Here is a 14,731-nt window from a genome sequence, read left to right on the forward strand (position 1 = left end):
TGCTTGTTAACACCGAGGAATACTCATACGACCGCTGGTAGGAGGGCAAAATGCCACAACTCGGGCGGCGGGGAAGGTGACAATCCTAACAAAGGTACATGTGCATTCACCCTTTGACCCAGACAGCTGGCTTCTAGGCACAGATACTGCTGCACAAGTACCAGTGAGTTACACAGAAGGTTATTCATCCCGGCCCTGTTTGTAACAGCGAAGACTGCACACAAGTCCAGTGTCCAATCAATCTTGTCTTCCTTCTGTTTTGCGTTTTCCGGCCTGCTTTCCTCCTTCCCACGTGTCACACCCCAGACGCTGGCTGGGTGCAGGCCACAGAAATATAGGCTCCTGCTGCTGCCCTCAAGGCCTATGGTCTAGCAAAGGAGGAACATGTAGGCAGACGAGCTCAATGAATCATAAACCCGGTCTGCACAGGACTGAGCTGGGAGGCAGACAGCGCAGGTCTTTGCTGTATCATCAAGCGTAAGGTAACACCCATCACAACCTGCCAAGAGAAGCACAGTGCTGGGAGCCGGCTCTTCAGAAAGGCAGGTCCGGCTCTTCCTGCGTGGAATGGTCGAGCTTAGAGCAGATGAGAGAGGCCATGACTTTCCTCTTCATCAGGCTTCAAGTTTACAAGGGCAAAGGTTTGCTCGCCGCCCCTTCCCTAGTGCTGGCACCTGGTAGGGGCTCAGGACGCGTGTGCGGAAGGTCTGACGCTGTCTGGGGCGCTCCTGTTTAGAGTGAGCGTGTTTGCGGCCCCGCCTGCATCCACGTTCACGGCACAGACACCGTGCATCACGGTCACGGGCACTAAATACCCACAGAGGTTACGGGGCCTGTTGTTGGAGCAGAAGAGAGCAGGAGGGTGTCCCCTGGGATGGGCGCAGAGCGGGAGAGGATAACATACAGCCCAACAGCTACACACTCACACTTTCCGGTCTTGCTGTAGCAACAGAGCAGAAAGGTTGCTCAGCTGGATGACTAATATTGCAAACTGCTTGTTCTTCTCGTCGTACCTGAAACGAAAAGGGGGCATATGGAGCCCCTGTTAGCAACGCATTTCTCTCTCCCTCCCTTAATAATCACAGATGCGGCTGCTGGCTGCTCTGGGGACTGCGGCGAGCTGGGAAGCACAGGCCCAGTGTTTGCTGCCGTGCAGGGATGCAGGTCCAGAGCTGTCGGTCTGAATTGTTAAAGAGAAGCCAGAGGTTGTAGAAAACTTCCTGACATTTAAACACCGGCAGTTAATTCCTAGTTTAAAAAAATATTGGGGCCAACCTGCATCAAGAGAAAACAATAAAGCTGGGCTGCAGCCCCCAGGGGTTGACTTCGGTCCAGGTGAGATGATAAGACCAAAGCCGTGGCAACAACGACCAAACAGACCAAAAGGCAGGAGGTCTTGGTCCCTGCCTGGCTCTGCCACCGGCCAGCTCAGTGAATCCGGGCAAGTTACAAGGTCTTCAAACCTTGTTTTTTCTCTTGTGTGAAATGGGGAACTGGGAGGCATGGAAAGAGACCCCCCCCCCACTCCACCCCCTTTAGTTAGGAGCCCACAGCTGTCAGCAGGCCCCGCTGGGCAGCTGTGAGGGTAAATGCTGCAGACGCTGTGGGCCAGGAGGAGACCCTGCACAGACCACGCCCCTCTGTCCCGCCCTCCCTGCCACTTACTTCAGGGCAATCTGAACCCGGGTTGCACCCACTACTTCTGACTCCTCACTGTCAAAAGGAGTGGCTTCTGAGGCACCCAGTCTGGAAAGCAACACAGGAAAGAAAGAGAGTCAGGCTTCCCTGTAGTGACCAGGGGCCAAAGTCATTTTCCAGAGACAGGGTTCTCTCTGGGAGGGAGAAGCTGGGTCCTCAAGGAGGAAGGTTTGGGTCTGCTCAGCCTCCCTGTGGACCCTGCCTGCCCACAACTACTCCGGATCCCTCTCTTGAAGCAGCAGCTGCGCTCTCTCTAATACTTGCTCCTCTAGCCATACACCCTTCATGGCAATTGCGGAACTAGCAGTCACCCAAGTGTGAAGCCTCTCCAGCCCCGGGAGGAGAAGCAGTCTGCTTCTTCAGCACCGCCCTCCTGGGGGTCCCTCCCACACACCTGAGGAGGCCCGGGCCTTGCATACTCAGAGTTCCCAAGACTCAGGGACCCACCTCTGCACGGAAGCCTCATACACACCACTGTCCCCGGCCACGGATTCATCTGACACCGCGGCTGAGACACAGGCCACTTTCAGGTCGCACCCCTGAGCCTTATTCGCAGCTGCGAGAAGAGAGGAAAAAAGGAAGGATGGCAAGGCGGGGTTTAGACATCAGGATACTGTCGTCACAATACATCTTTTGATGCCCTCACTGTCCTAACATGGTTCCACCAAAATCCAGCCACCTCGGAACCTGACAGCAAGGTTCTGCCTTTTTTTGCGGTGAAGGAAAGGGTAGCATGTGATTCTGTGTTTAACGTGTCAGACTCCAGAGCCAAACCACCTGGGTTCAAATCACAGTTCTGCCACATACTGCTTTAGGACAGTGGGACACTGATTTACTCCCTCTCAGCCCTGCATTCCTCATCTGTAAAATGGGGATAATAATACCTCCCTTTCAGGGCTGTTGGGAAGACTGGATGTGGTGATAAAGGGAAGTCCTTAGTACAGAGACTGGTGCAGGGGAAGTGCTCTAGAAAGGTCAGTACCATCATCCTTAGCTACTACGACTATCACTCCCATCACTACAGCGATGTCTTCTAGATCGATCCCTACACACCTGGGGCAAAATAACAGCCCCCCGGACCCCCTTGGGAGGGGCAAGAGGAGGAGGAGGAAGGGAAGGACGTAAGTACTAGCTGTCCTACTCGCCTATCCCATTCCATTCCTAACTCAGCCCATCTCCCCTGCCCTTGACAGAGGCCCTCAGAAGTCTCTACCCGGGGCTCAGGTCCAAGCATTCAGCACACACTGCACATTCCTTCCTTCCCCAAGTAATGGGCGCTGACGGTGTGCCAGGTCCACTGCTAAGTTCAGAGCTACTAAGGTGAATAGGACAGCTCCTGACCTCCACGCAGCAGGGGAAGGACAGATTCAGGGCTTTCAGACTCACGGCCAGCACTTCCCTGTGTGCCAGGCACATGGGCGGGGGGTGGGCAGACTGGAGAAGGGGCTGGGGATGGGGATGGTGACAGTGAGCCTGGGAGAAGCCAAGGGGCCATGTGGGCGTGGCTTTCCCAGCCTGTGTCCCACGTCTGCTGCTGCAGCCCTGGAGACCTCCTGCCTTAGGACCCACCCCTCTCCACCCTCCACTAAACCACTTAAGGAGATTAATTTGTCTGCTGACTGAACAGTGGCACTAGTCGCATAACCTGCTTAGTGTCTGGGCTCAGCCCGGCATCAGCTGGCAGCGGGGAACGCTTCTGGAGGTGGCATGAAGAAACGCCGACCTGAAACGCGAGCGGGCTCTGGTCCCCAAGCTGCACGAACGTCGTGGCGGGAGGCAGGGGGATGGGGGTCGCTCCCTGCACTCGGATGGGGTCCCAGCATCCCCGAGCCAGCTTATCGCAGCCCTTAGACAGGGAGCGCCGGGAACGCTTCTTGACCCTTGTTAGGGGTACCACCTGCACACCCCTCCTCTCCAGGGAACAATTTTCTGAAGCAGTAGGAAGCCTGTTTTTATTTTTGTTTGAGGGCACTCGGCAAGACTCCCTTCCCGGTGAGGGAGCCCCAGGGATCTCTCAGCTCCTCTTCTAAGGAAGCGACTGGCACGCACCCAGCAGAGCCTTTAATTAACTGGGAAATCTCATGGTTTCCCCCTTGCTCCCACCGGCCCTTGCACACGAAGGAACTGATAGCTCTGGGTGCAGCGGCAGCCCTCCCACCCATTCCTGGAGCTGACGGCTGAAGTGGCTTGAGCTTCTAGCTGGCCTCACGGGAGCCAGGACCAGGAACCCTTTGCCGACAGAGCTGGCACATGGCTCACTGTGGGTTCTGGGCAGGTGGTCCTAGAGCCAGTCCTGACTCTACCGCTTCACAGCAGTGACAATGACCTTGGACAAGTCACTTAACCTTGCTGAGTCTCATTCCTTTCAGTCTGTAAGAGGAGGATAATAATAGCCCCCACCTCATAGTGGTGTTGTGAGGCTTATGTGAGTAAGTATGCCTAACGGTGCCTGTTATCTCGCACACCTGAACTTGATAAATCACCCTGCTCAGTCCTGACCTTCATACCATAGGCATGATGGCATCAGCAAGCACCAGGAGTGTCTTAGGAATGAATACACAGAGCTGCCTCATGTCCTAAGGGGAGCATGATGATAAAGAGGTTGGGCTCTGGGGTCAGAAACATCCAGATTCCAAACCCTGCTTCCCCACCTGCTGGGGAAGCACCTCTCTGAACCTCTGTTTCCTCATCTGTGAAATGGGTATAATGGAATTAACCTATTTCATCATATAAAGCACATTGCTCACCACATAATGCACCCCAATGAATTTTAACTATTATAATTTATTATGTGGTTGCTGCTAAAGATAAAGATTTTTCTTGTAATAAATCTTAGCTGTCATCATCAGCTTCCGACCTGAATCTCAGTCCACACCATAATGCTCTTTTCTGACCCCATGCAGAATGGGAGTCCTATCATTCCCTGGCTTCAAACAGTCACACGGATCCTTGCTGCAATGAGGGTAAAACGTAAACTCCTTACCTTACACAACCCGTACTCTGCCCAATTCTCTGCCTTGTTGGTGATCTCCTCCCTCTGGTCCCTCCTGCAGCCCCTTGCTCCAGCCTCAGAGACTTTGCTCTTGCTTCTCCCAAGGCTGGCTCCCTCTCACTGCTCAAGGCTCCGCTCACGTGTCGCCTTCCTTCACCACCCAATCTGAACTGGCAGCCCTAACCCAACCTGAAAGGCGCCATCACATGCCCTGTTTTATTTATTTATTTTTTTTGTGGTACGCGGGCCTCTCACTGTTGTGGCCTCTCCCGTTGCGGAGCACAGGCTCCGGACGCGCAGGCTCAGCAGCCATGGCTCACGGGCCCAGCTGGTCCGCGACATGTGGGATCTTCCCAGACCGGGGCACAAACCCGCGTCCCCTGCATCGGCAGGCGGACTCTCAACCACTGCGCCACCAGGGAAGCCCTGCCCTGTTTTATTTTCTTCCTAGCACTTTTATTGGTCTGCTTGTACAGTTATTGTCTGTGCCTTCATTTGCATGTAGGCTTCACGGGAACCAGGACCTTGTCAGTCCTCCACGCTGTATCCTTGTGACTAACCCACATGGCATATCAGTTGAATGAAAGAATGAATGAATCCATGTACACCCATTAGCACAGGACCTGGCATTTAGTTTCAGGAGGTACTTAATATCTGTTGCCTGAATGAACCCACCATGGAAAACACTTCGCTCAAGACCTAGACCATAGTAAACACATAATAAATACCTACTGAATGAATAAATAAATCAATATACCATGTAACGATCTGGCACATAGAAAGCAGTCAGTAAATGTTGCCCATAGGGGCTTCCCTGGTGGTGCAGTGGTTAAGAATCCGCCTGCCAATGCAGTGGACACGGGTTTGAGCCCTGGTCGGGGAATATCCCACATGCTGCGGAGCAACTAAGCCCGTGTGCCACAACTACTGGGCCTGCTCTCTAGAGCCTGCGAGCCACAACTACTGAGGCCACATGCCACAAGTACTGAAGCCCACTCACCTAGAGCCCGTGCTCTGCCACAAGAGAAGCCACTGCAATGAGAAGCCCGGGCACCACAACAAAGAGTAGCCCCCGCTCACCGCAATTAGAGAAAGCCCGCGCAGCAACGTAGACTCAATGCAGCCAAAAATAAAATAATTAAAAAAAACCAAAACCACATTGCCCATAATTATCACTGGGGTCTGGAACTCAGACCCGAGCACAATTCCCACCCTCCTCTCTCCTGGAGGCTCCCGCCCTCCGGATGTGGTGCCCTGTACCTTGGCCCAGCAGCTTGCCCTCTGTTCCGGGTTCCTCCAGCCGGTACCTCTCCCGGGTGCTGTTGCCAAGGCTTAGTTCGCAAAGAGTGGCACTCAGCTCAGGGTCTTCAAACTCCAGGTTGCTCAGGAAGGCGTCTCCAGCCAAAAGGGGGTCAGCAATGAGAGGGGAGCAGGGCGGGGATGGGGAGGAGAGCGAGGAACGGGGGGACAGGGAGCTCATGGACTTTGGAGTGCCGGACAAGGAGCGCAGGGCCTGCAGGCGGCCGCCTCCCTCTGCCTTCTGGGTCTTGGCCACCTCGTCCTCGTGGATGGTGGTGATGCAGCCCGAGGGCCGGAAGCCCGTGGCCCCCTCCAGGAGCAGGAATTCCACCTTGCTCTGTAGTTCCGAGTCCAGCTGTTCGAAGGGGTCATAGTAGAGGTCGGTGAAGCTGGCCGAGGTGGAGGAGTCCAGGCTAGAGGCGGCCAGGGAGCCCCGGCTGGACGTGAGGGATCCGGGGCTGCTGCCCGAGGACAGGCTCTGCATGCTGCCAGAGAGGCTGGGGCAGGGGAGGGAAGGCGAGGACACAGAATGGGTGGGCCGCCCCGAACTTCCCCCGAAAAGCACCACGTGCACTGAGAATGCAACATCTCATCAGACCCTCTTGACAGTCTCCAGGGCGGACCACGCATCCCCATCTCACTAAAGAGGATATCCCGAGAAGGCCACATAATCACGAGCTGGCAGAGCTGGGATTCGAACCCAAGCCAGCTGCCTTAAAAGTCCACTTTCTCCTCAATATCTCTGTTTCTCAAACCTCCACCAGCGGCATTCCATTTTCGTATTTCTCCATATCTGAATCCAACCCCAAATAATGCTGCTTAATATTTTCCTTCAACTCAACTCACTTTTTACACGTTAATATAGTTTTCTGGAAAAGGAAACGTTACATCCTAAGTGTAATTTGAAAAGCACTGTCAACTGTTAAAAATATTTGATGAAAACAGAATGTTGGGATAAAATTCCAGCCACGTTGCCCACCGAGGCCCCAGCCTGAGGCCTACCCTCTCTGCGTTGTGCAAGTGGGCTGGAGGGACGTGAACGAGACACACTAGCACCCAACTGGGGCCTTCTGTTGTGTTGTCAGAGGACCAAGGAGGCTGTGGTCTGGGGAGGTGAAGGGCCCTGCCCCCAGCCACACCAGGCCCAGTGCGAGTCCCCCAGATCATCCGTCTGCCTGCTGTGCTTCTAAACGGGCACGCTCAGGCCACGGAGGACACGTGAAGGGCAGAAGCTGGGCTGGGCTGCCTCGGGACGCCTGCATATGGCCGTGCCCAGGGGAGCACTCACCCCACTGCCTACTACTCACCTTTTCAGCTGGCAGTGCAGAGCTGCTACCTGCCGGGTGGCTTCCTCAAGCTCTCTCACCAGCTGGTTCCTCTTACTGTTTAACTTCAACCTGAAGGGAGAGAAGGCATGAGTGGGGAGCTCAGAGGGAACCCGCCTCCATCTGCCCATAAGAGGAATCACAGGCATGGGCTCATGGAGATGAACGCACAGACCCACAGACGCACACACAAGAACTTCCTGGAGGCATTATATTATGATGTTTGGAGAGGTATGGCGTCTACGTATAATCCTATACTAACTGCTATATGCATCACCTGCTATATACCAGGGGCTGACTAGGAAACTTATAACATTGCCTTAAATCATTTGCACAATAACCCTGCATAGTAAGATTTTTTTTTTTTTTTGCGGTACGCAGGCCTCTCACTGTCATGGCCTCTCCCGCTGCGGAGCACAGGCTCCGGGCGCGCAGGCCCAGCAGTCACGGCTCACGGGCCCAGCCGCTCCGTGGCATGTGGGACCTTCCCGGACCGGGGCACGAACCTGTGTCCCCTGCATCGGCAGGTGGACTCTCAACCACTGCGCCACCAGGGAAGCCCAAGAATTTTTTTTTTTTTTAACCACTTTATATACGAGAAAACTGAGGCTCTTAGAGCTAAATCGTTTACTTAAAGCTAGAGAGTTACTGGCAGAATTAGGAATCCACCCAACCATCCCTCCCTACGCTGTGTACAGACATGCAGAGAGAGAAGACCAAGTGAACACATGGTAAGATGACCATGTGTAGATGGCCATCCACAGGCCAAGGAGAGAGATCTCAGGAGAAACAACCCTGCCAACACCTTGTCCTTGGACTTGTGGCTTCCAGGACTGTGAGGAAATAAATTACCATTGTTTAAGTCATCCAGTTTGTGGAACTTTGATTTAGCAGCCCTAACAAATGAATGCACCATCTTAAGGTAAAATATAGAAAGAAAAAAAAAGCAGGGTCCAGGACTGAGCTCTGAGTCTGTCATCCCAAGGCTGAATGGATGGGCAATAGTCAGCCAAGGAGCTGAAGGCAGTGGTTCCAGAGAGCCTGGGGAGGATCCAGGTGAGCGTGACAGAGTCAGAACCCGAGAGCTAAGGCCTGCACCCAGGCATGCCCACACCAGAGCCCAATTCAGCAGCTCCCTTCCTGAAGGCAAAACCCTTGAGTTTAGAAGGGATGGCTGGATATAGACTCTGCTCAGCCCCCAGTTTCTCCTGAAATTCCCCACGGGGGCAGCTTGGGTGGGCTCCAGAGAGGGTGCTGCTCCTTGGATCTGACGGGAAGGAGCTCCAAGCCCCACTCATGACTTGGGCTGCTCTCCTGCATCCACTAGATTAGTGGCTCTCTGTCTGTGGCCCACAGAGCTCCCCCACCAGGAGGGGAGGTGTGCTTATTAAATGCACATCCCTGAATTCTACTTAGATCTACTGAATCAGAAAGTCTAGGGGCAGGGCTCAGGAATCTGCATCTTTTTTTTTTTTTGGCCACGCTGTGCAGCTTCCAGGATCTGAGTTCTCCAACCAGAGATTGAACCCGGGCCCCGGCAGTGCAAGTGCCAGGTCCTAACCACTGGACCGCCAGGGAATTCCCTGGAATCTGCATCTTTATTCCCTATTCCAGGTGACTTTTAGGCACAGTAAGGTTTCTGAGCTGCTGCACTGGCTGGGGACTGTAAGGCAGGAACTGCGCCTCACTCTCTCAGCCCCTAGCATGGCGCCCACCACACGGATGTGCTTGGAAAGTTACTGCTGAATGGAAGACTTTTCCCCAGTTGATGGGAGGGAAAGCTCATTTGCTCTGCTGAGAGACCTGGATGTTAAATCTCCCCTGGACAGATATGTCCCACCGTTGGCATCTTATCCCCTTATGCCATCCCGCTGCAGGAGGAATGACTGACTCATTGCTCCCAGAGCACAGCCAACCCAGCCTGGGGCCTGGGAGGAAGAGTTCATTTCCATGGAAAAACCTAACCACGCCATGCCTCCACTGACACGCCCAAGGCCTCCCACACAGGTCCTGCCGTGAAGACCAGAGCTTGCTTGAGACACAACTGCAAAGTGATAAGGGAGGGGCAGGACCAGTCACTGGGGAACTGGCCTTGTGAAATTTCAGAAAAGACCACAGGAGCCGCGGCCTCGGCATGGTTCTTGGCCAGCTCAGTCCCCAGCCCTGTTTTTCCAGAGTCCTGCCCAGGACTAGGGGGGCTGGCAGATGGAGCCCATAATGAACAAAATCCCGGTTTTCAGCGCAATGGACATGACTATGGAACAAAATCCCAGTTTTCAGCGCAATGGACACGACTATGGAATCTGACCCTTCATGAGAGCAAGACCTTGAAAGGGTGTGAGGTCTGGGGTCAAGGCGCAGCCTGGGCCACCATTTCCACCTTTGTTTTCCTCTCCCCTGGGAGGAGACCACGGAGATGTGCTCTGGCAGTAAGTGCTGGTCCCCAGTAGAGCCCCAACAGGAGGCTGAGGGGACCGGGAGCCAGATGGCCTTGACCTCCTGAGCACAGGGGTGTAGCTACCAGCAGCCACACACAGATGCCGAGGCGGCCTCCTACAGGTATTGGGCTTCACTGGCCATACGGTGTTTGCATGTGATGCCTGGCACATGCCGGGAGGCCAAGAACACATCAAGCGCGGAAGCAGGCAGAGGACCCAGGAGGGGGGGCTGGAACCCCCACAAGCTGCGACTCAGTCCCTGGGGTACTGGTTAAAAATGCAAGAGCCTGGGCTCCATCTCAGGCCTGGGGAATTGGTCCCTGGGGTGGGGGCAGGGAGTCCGCACTCTAACAGGCACTGCAGCTCTCAGGAGTGCTGGGGAGGGCCCCTGGGGAGGGAGGAGGAAGCAGCATGCAGGACGGGGAGTCCTGGGGGGATGTCTGTGCTTCTGATTGATTCGACACTGGGGTTTGGTAGGCCCCGTGGTGTGCTCTTCCTGGATGTATCTCTTCCTGGCCTTCTCAAAGGCACCTTGAACAGAGAGGCTGTTGTGTGAGGTGACGAGTCTAATACTCCCATGCTGAGAGACAGAGAGAGAGAAGAGAGAGAGGAGCTCGAGAAGCAAAAAGAGAAAGAAACCTAGAGAGAGAGAACAAGAGAGTCAGAGGGATGAACACAGACAAACAGGGGGCCAGAGGCAGATAGCTGAACACGGACGAAGACGGCTGGGTGGGCTTTCTCCTCTCTTTCGTGCAGGAGGCTCACAGCCGTCAGCCCTGTCCCTGTCCTTCCCAAGGCTCTCGCCTCTTCCTGCCCACGTGCCCCCTGGCTTCTCTCTGCATGACCCCCAGGGGACCTTGCCCTCTGGGACCTTGAGACACCTGCTCAGCAGCTGCCATGGCGTGGAGGTTCTGGCTTCCCTGGACTGGCCGTGTGAACTCACTGTTCCAGGGGAGCAATCAGACCTTTGAAAGACGGGGCTGAAGGCAATAATAAAAGACCTTCTAAGTGGGCAGGAGACTAAGGCAAGCATGAGCTCCAGAGCCAGCAAGCCTGGGTTGTGATCCCAGCTCTGCCATTTGGTGATGTTGGGTGAGCCGCAGTTTCCACAACTATGAAATGGAGATTAACCTCAGGGTTGCTGGGAGGTTTAAATGAGATGATACAGCTTACAGAGTCTGGTACTTAATGGTACATTTTGCATGTAGTATAGGGGTCTCTAAGAGAATATCCAATCCTAGTTTCGAGAAACCAAAATTATGATAGCAGAGAAGAGCCTCAATTCACAATCTGGTCCAACCACCTGCCTTCAGAATATATAAGTATTCAATGTAATTATCCTGTTTTTTTTTCCTATTAGGCCATTGAAGTCCATATTGGTCAATGACTTGCACAAGGTAGGTGGTGGGAAGGGTATCTCTACTGACCCAACAAGGAGTAAGGTTGCCAGGGATCTGTTCTCTTCAGCTGCCGGCTGTGAGCATAATGAAAAGCTAAGGGCTTTCCAGTGATGGCTGCAGGGTCAGGGGCCCAGAGGACTGGTAGACAGATCAGGAGATGCATACAGAGGCCTGTAAGGGTCTGCCCGGGCTGGCGAACCATTTATGCATTCAACTAACACTAAAGGTACAAAGGTGTCTAGACACAGGCCTTGTCCCCAAGGTGCACAGACAGCCTTGGGGAAAGCAGGACAAAGTGTTGGCGCTAAGAGAGAATTCTAGAAGGTGCTTCCTAGGGTTACAAAGCACCAAATACTGAAGCCCTCTCCTCCTCCCTCTCCCACCTGCCTGGTGGGAGGTCAGTGCTGATCAGCCACCCCTCCCAGGGGAAGACAAAGGAGAGGAAAGTGACACATCCCTGGTAGTAGTTCTGACAAGGGCTTGGTGGGGAGAGATTCCCCACCATTGACCAGTCAATGGACTGTGTGGTGTGGTTACAAGAGGCCAGTAAGAGGCTGGTCAACGTGACCCGTCTGGCAGCCCACCATGTGCAAATAGAGCTTACTCAGTTACTAGGGTGGGATTGCAAGCAGCGCTCCTTAGCACTCGGGAGGCTCCCTGAAGGCATCTTAGGACCCATCATGGGGTGATGCAAGGAGCACAGCCAGGCACCTAGGATGCCTGGCCTGCTGCCACTGGGCCCAGACAAGTTTATCTGCTTTATAAACTGGGCTCCTGCTTCTGATTTCACTGGAAAGAAGAACTCCCTTGCTCATCCCTCTCCCCCAACAAAGTTTGAAAATCACCATCTTCAACTCCAGCTCCTTAAGGGCAGGGGCCTTGTTCAATAAAGTCTGCTGCCAAAAAAACAAGTGAAAATAACTGAATAGATGTTAAGGGTATCAGGGCAGGGATCGTGACTTGTTCATTTCTGAATCCTCCAAATTGCCTTGCACACAAAATATGTGCAACAAGACGTTTCTTACACGAATGAATGAATAAACAACGGGCTGATGGACAGAATGAATGAATGCATGAGAAACTGGGGATTGTAGGACCCACTGTGAACACGGAGTTGTGCTCTGTGCAATGTGGGTGTGGAGGCTGGTAAGACACTGAAGGAAGTAAAGTCTGTTTATAAGGCTTCAACCGGAGAATGGAAACCAGTGGCTTTCAGGTTAAATCAAGCCCACAGATGAAGCTGATTTAGCCCTCATGGTATTTAAAAAATTTTTTGGATTAGTTGCCAATATTAAAAAAAAAAAAATCCAAACAACTCTTTTCTTGAAATCTGGGGGCCTCTGGCAGCCTGGGGCCTGCACCTCCACTGGCTGCACACGGCGCCTGCTTTAGACAAGTGGGGTCTGTACCTTCCAGTCTAACATGGCCCACGGCCAGGTGGGCCTCTGGCATTTATATCACCTGCTTGACTCCTATAAACATCTCAGTTCGTGACCCCCATCTCAACCAGTGTATTTCAAACTGCAAATTGCAATTTGTTAGCACGTGGTGAAATCAATTTAGTGGGTCATGACCAGCATGAAAAGAAATGCAACATAAAAGAAAATATCACAGGGCTGTCACACAGAGAAAGACTATGCACTGCTTTGTGAAACTGTTGTCTATGAGATAATAATACAACGTGAATCACTGTCACAAAGTTGGAGAACGACTGCTCTAAATTACATAGAGTTTATCTTAGAAGATAATTTTTGAAAACCTGCAGGTAAGCAGATTGTTTTGGTAATGCGATTCCCTGTGTAAAGTTCTGGGGTAGCTGGATGCTGAGTCGCTTCCCCAGATTCGCTACTTCGGAAAGCGGTGAGCTCTTTAAACTGAGTGTCCTCGGGCTGGAGCCCAGGAGCCCCAGGTTGTCCCCGTCACCTCTCCCCACCCCGCTGGGGGCCGGAGGACGGACCGGCAGCGAGGGTAGGGCCCCGGCCTCCCGGCCCCCAGCCCAGCCCCACCTCTCGGTCAGCGCCTTGCTCTGGGTGTCCCGGGCCGCCTGTAGGTCCTTCTCCAGCCGCTTCCGGGCCATCTCCAGCTGCTCCACCTCCCCCTGGGTCCACTTCCGGGGGCTGATGAAGCGCATCTCCTTCAGCAGCTCCTCCTTCTCGTTGATGAGGATCAGCCGGTCCCTCTCGGAGTCGAGCACTCCCGGCCAGGCCTCGCTGTCGAGCTTGGCCAGCTGGATCTTCAGGTTGGCGATCCTGCGGGCCAAGAGGGTGAGCGTGACTGGTGCGCCCAGGGCAATGCAGGAGCAGCGTGACAGACTGTGTTTCCAAGGTTACATGGTCCAAGGAGGCCATGCTGTTCTCAGAGCATCCTCTTTGACAGTGACTGACTTCCTTTGAATCAGTGTGTGGTCTCACGGAACAGATTTTTATCTAACAAACGTATGCGGTGCCTACCATGTGCCAACCGTGAGTAGGCTCTGCAGGGACAGGGTAGAGGCAGTGTCCTTGCCCGCAGGGACATGAAGCCTGATCGAGTAGAGGTGGATTCGTCACCAGGCAATAGCCTCCTACCACTAGCTAGGTGACCTTGGGCAAGTCTCTTCGTCTCTCTGAAGGGAATAACAAAACTTCCTTCCTTGTAGGGTAACGGCTGAAGGTTTTATGACATAATTCGTAAAATGTCTGAGCACAACATTTCATGCTAAACAAGCACACAGTGGATGTTTCTGCTGCCACTGTGCTTATTCCCTGGTTTCACTGCTTCTTAGGTGTGTAATGTTGGGCACACTCCCTGAGCCTTGTATATAAGAAAACAGTTACTCCTCCTTCAGAATTGCTGTGAAAATGAGCACTTATGTGTTCAGTGCGTCTGGGCCCACTACGACCACGGCAAATACTGCCATGGCTAACCTTGTGTTCTCAATCTAGAAAGTGGCGGCAATACCCTGCGAACAGCTGAGGATTTGAGGTCAGAGGTCAGAGGCTTTGGGTTGGAGTCTTGGCTCTGACCTTCTTAAGAAATCATTTAGGTAACACAAGCTTCTAGCACAGTGCCTGGTACACTGCAGGCCCTTAGTAAGTGTTACAGGAAGGAGTTGGGAGCCCTTCACTGCTTTGAGACATAGTATCCTCATCTGTAAGATGGGAATAACGATGGCACCTGCAAGGTGGGTTATGAGGACCAAGTGAAAACATATCATTAAGAGCTCTTTATATAATGCCAAGTGCTACATAGACATTAGGTATGATTATTGTTGAATCAAATTAAGATTCATAGTATTGCTAAGAGTATCGCTTCAAATATTTAAAAGCAATCATGTGATCCTTTAGGATTTAGTCTTTGCAAAGTGCTTTTAGCTATCACTGTCCTAGCCTCACCCCATCCCTAAAGGGTGGATAGGACCTGGTGGTAACCCTGTTGGACAGATGGCCAGAGAGGATATGGCTCACCTAAGACTGCAGGTCATAAACGTGGTCAGTATCTGCTGAGGTCCCTGACCTCTGGACCCTCAGTTAAATCTTTTTTAAAATTAAATAAATAATTAAATAAATAAATAATTTGCTGCGTTGGGTCTTTGTTGCT

The 14,731-nt window shown here is 53.0% G+C and overlaps 1 protein-coding gene across 3 annotated transcripts in view; it reads right to left on the reverse strand.

The window, feature by feature from the left end:
* The window catches only part of WWC1 (WW and C2 domain containing 1), a 154,169-nt gene that overhangs the window by 27,555 nt on the left and 111,883 nt on the right, over positions 1 to 14,731 (reverse strand). For all 3 annotated transcript variants that reach the window (XR_004349208.1, XM_032626785.1, XM_032626784.1), the window contains exons 9-14: positions 13,159 to 13,401; positions 7,297 to 7,386; positions 5,951 to 6,486; positions 2,146 to 2,254; positions 1,666 to 1,746; positions 927 to 1,013 (exon numbers count right to left, since the gene is read on the reverse strand). Coding sequence is in view for 2 of the 3 variants with exons in the window: in XM_032626785.1 (XP_032482676.1) it covers positions 927 to 1,013; positions 1,666 to 1,746; positions 2,146 to 2,254; positions 5,951 to 6,486; positions 7,297 to 7,386; positions 13,159 to 13,401 (1,146 nt within the window). In the remaining variant the exon portion in view is untranslated. The remainder of the gene's footprint in view (positions 1 to 926; positions 1,014 to 1,665; positions 1,747 to 2,145; positions 2,255 to 5,950; positions 6,487 to 7,296; positions 7,387 to 13,158; positions 13,402 to 14,731) is intronic.

This window comes from Phocoena sinus, chromosome 3, assembly GCF_008692025.1.
Source record: "Phocoena sinus isolate mPhoSin1 chromosome 3, mPhoSin1.pri, whole genome shotgun sequence".
NCBI lineage: Eukaryota > Metazoa > Chordata > Mammalia > Artiodactyla > Phocoenidae > Phocoena > Phocoena sinus.